General features: G+C 60.0%; 1 protein-coding gene across 1 annotated transcript; it reads left to right on the forward strand.

The window, feature by feature from the left end:
* Positions 1-1675: 1675 nt before the first annotated feature.
* On the forward strand, positions 1676-2194 carry LOC128276723 (uncharacterized; the record flags this gene model as incomplete). Its single annotated transcript, XM_053015182.1, has 1 exon — positions 1676-2194. A coding segment is annotated over one exon (519 nt), but the record flags the coding sequence as incomplete, so codon positions are not given.
* Positions 2195-3396: the final 1202 nt, after the last annotated feature.

Consider the following 3396-nt stretch of genomic DNA (forward strand, 5'->3'; position numbering starts at 1 on the left):
AAAACTGGAAGCGATGGCGGGAAGTGACGATCTCCCGGGCAGTGCGGTAAAGGCCGGAACAAGTGCAAAGGCGAGTGGAACGAGTGCGAAGGCGAGCGCGACGACACCGCACTCGGCAGAGGCGCAAGCACCCCCGGCGAAGGCGCCAAAAGGACCACGAGGAACCCGCAGGAAAGCGGGCAAGGTTAAGACGCCGCCGCAAGGACAGCTCGGGGCGCTGACCCCAAAACAGCGGCCAGTGCTGAGCGCGAGAGAACCCACGCCGAAGATCGCGCTGAGCGTGGGAGGCTCGACAAGCACTCAGCAACGCGAGACCAACGAAAGGAAGCTGCTGGAGCTGGAGCTCCTAGAAAGAGAGATCCAGCTGCACCAGAGAGAGTTCCGGAGACTCCGGGATCGACAACGCACACTGTTAGAGTGTAAGTCATCCTTACCCGGCTCGTCACGAGCAAACATGAGCGACCGAGCCAGCGTACCACGGCACCCAGTGCGTTACTGCCCGAGTCCCCGAGAGAGCCCCCGAGAGAGCCCGGCTGAGCCAGCCCGTCGGCCGCCAGCCAGCTCAACCGCGATCCGGATGGCTACCGACCCGGAATTTTACGACAACTGGGGAGACTCAGCGGGCGAATTCCAACTGTCGCGGTCACAGGTGGCCGCGAGACAAGGTGCCGCCTCGCAGGAGTTACCCGTTTTCGACGGCAACGTGGAACAGTGGCCAACCTTCCTCGCCTCCTTCAACCGAAGCACAATGAGGTGTGGCTTCACCGCAGACGAAAACCTCATGCGGTTGGAGAGGAGCTTGCGCGGGAAGGCGCTCGAGACGGTGAGGTGCCTCCTACTTCACCCCGACAACGTGGAAAGAGTGATCGCCACGCTGAAGATGCGCTTCGGTCACCCCCTGCGGATAGTGCACCTGCTCACCGAAAAGATGAACCGACTGCCGCCGGTCCGGGAAGGACAATGGGAGGCGCTCATCGACTTCGCGGTAGCGGTGCAGAACTGCGTAGAAAATATCGGAATTTGCGGGGCACAGGAGTACTGCCACAACAGCACCCTATTACACCAGTTGCTGGGGAAGTTGCCCATCTCGGTGCAGCAAATGTGGGTGATGCAGTCGCCTGGAGAGGCGTCGAACCTGATCACATTCAGCCGATGGCTGTACACGACGGCAGAAACCTTCAGCCCCCTCTCCTGGACACAATGCAAGGACTCACCGCCGGAGATGAGATCGGAGAGTCAGGCCACACGCCAGGGACCGCTCCCCGCTCCCAGAACGGCCTCACCAAACCGCACGCCCACTCCGCCGGCAAATACGTGTGCCGGTTGCGCAGGGGAATGCCGTGCGGTAGATCGATGCGGCCGCTTCATCAACACGAGCATAGAGGAGCGTTGGAAGGCCACCAGGGCGAGTCGCCTGTGCTTCGTTTGCCTGCGTCGGCATAAGGGCCCATGCACAGCTCGGCCATGTGGCAGCCAGGGGTGTACGGAACAACACCACGCCCTACTGCACCGCGAAGGAACGCCTACGGCGGCCACCGCTAGCGAGCCGTCGTCAGCCGCAGGAGAGCACGCAACGCACTGCGTTCAAACCTGTGAGGATTGCAATGCCAGCCCCCGGTTTCGGTACCATCCCGTCACACTATACGGTAAGAGCGGACCGGTTACGGCAGTGGCCTTCGTGGACGAAGGGTCGTCCTTCACGCTGGTGGAGGACGGGCTCGCTGATGAACTCGGCCTCGAGGGGCCCAGCCAGCCCCTACACCTACAATGGACGGGTGGGGTTACTCGCGTGGAGAAGGCATCGCGCAGCGTGACACTGACGGTTTCGGGCAAGCTACAGGGGCACCAGTATACTCTAGCCGGAGTGAAGACGGTGCGGAAACTGGACCTGCCGGAGCAATCGCTCGACGGCAAAGCCCTACAAGCCCATTACCCCCACCTGCGGGGCCTGCCACTGGACACGTACTCAAATGCCCGCCCAAGACTCCTCATCGGAATTGGGCACCTTCAAGTAGGGCTGGTACTGAAATGTCGAGAGGGCGCAGCAAACACGCCGGTAGCGGTCAAGTCCCGCCTAGGATGGACCGTCTGTGGAGGCACCAACCAGAGGCAGAACGTAGTAGCAGCTCAGTCTCGGAGTGACGAAGGCAACAACGGTGATGGAACGGATGAGTCTCCGAATCATCCATTATCGGCGAGCGGTTCACCAACCTCGATCATCACGACGTCGATCGCATCGTCGGAGACGGACCACCGGGGCGGTATCAGCAGTGCCGAGACCGGCAGCCTGGCTGGTCTTGATGTCGGTGAGGGTGATGGCGCGATGGCCGTGGCGAAGCGGGCGCAGCTGGACAATGCTGGTGGCGATGGCGATGGTGACGCGGCAGGAAGAGATGCGGTCGGAGGTGGTGGTGATCCCAGCCACCCGAGCGGCGGAATGGTCCCTGGCAACATAGCGTCGGTACAGGTGCAAGCGATCGTGGCGGCGTTCATTGTGTCTATCTTTGCGACCACCGTTGGTTCGATCATAAGCGGCGAGTTTGTCTTCGACTATGCTATGCTGCTGACGGCGTCGAGCATGTTTACGGCGACCACATCGCGCTTCGTTCTCGACTTCGTGCTCGTGGCTGTGATTTTGCTGTCCAATAAGCTTAAAATGAACCCGGACAATCTAGCGACGCCGTTAGCGGCTTCCATCGGTGACGTGGTAGTAATAGCCGATCCCAAGCTACCCCGAAACTACTGGCCGAAGGGCGCGGTGGACCGAATGTTCGTCAGCAAGCGGGACGGACAGGTTAGATCAGCAAGCGTCAGGACGGCGAAAAACACTTATGTACGACCCGTCACGAAACTCGCCGTTCTCGACGTGATGCCATCCGAACCCAAACAAGAACGATACCCGGCCCGGCAAGGGCATAGAATTAGGGATGCCCGGCAAGGGCATAGGCCGCGAGGCCGCACGAAAACCCTAGAAGAGAGGTACTAGTAAATCGCGAAATACGTAATAATCAGGCCTCACCAAAGGCATTAGCAGGGAGAGAGGTTGATAGCGAACGTGTTGATAGAAAACGTAACGTAGAAGCGCAGGTAAACAATACACAAACTGTCAGGCGCGGCGGCCGCTAGCAGGCTATCGTACGAAGACGTCAACCGACAACCGCGTCGTCGTACTGGGGGGGAGTGTTACCAATAGCCGCCGATATTGGTAGAGCCAGCTAGCCGCCTTGCATGCCAGGCTGCTTGCATGCCAGGCTGCAAACAAGCTGCAGACCTGCGTACGAGCCAAGAGAGATGATCACCGATCGACTCACGAGTGAGAGAGATAGGATCATCGGTCGACACTCTCTGGGACACTCTTGGCATTACGAAAGAACCAGCAGTGATAAGCGAAACGCC

This window comes from Anopheles cruzii, unplaced genomic scaffold, assembly GCF_943734635.1.
Source record: "Anopheles cruzii unplaced genomic scaffold, idAnoCruzAS_RS32_06 scaffold02239_ctg1, whole genome shotgun sequence".
NCBI classification, from domain to species: domain Eukaryota; kingdom Metazoa; phylum Arthropoda; class Insecta; order Diptera; family Culicidae; genus Anopheles; species Anopheles cruzii.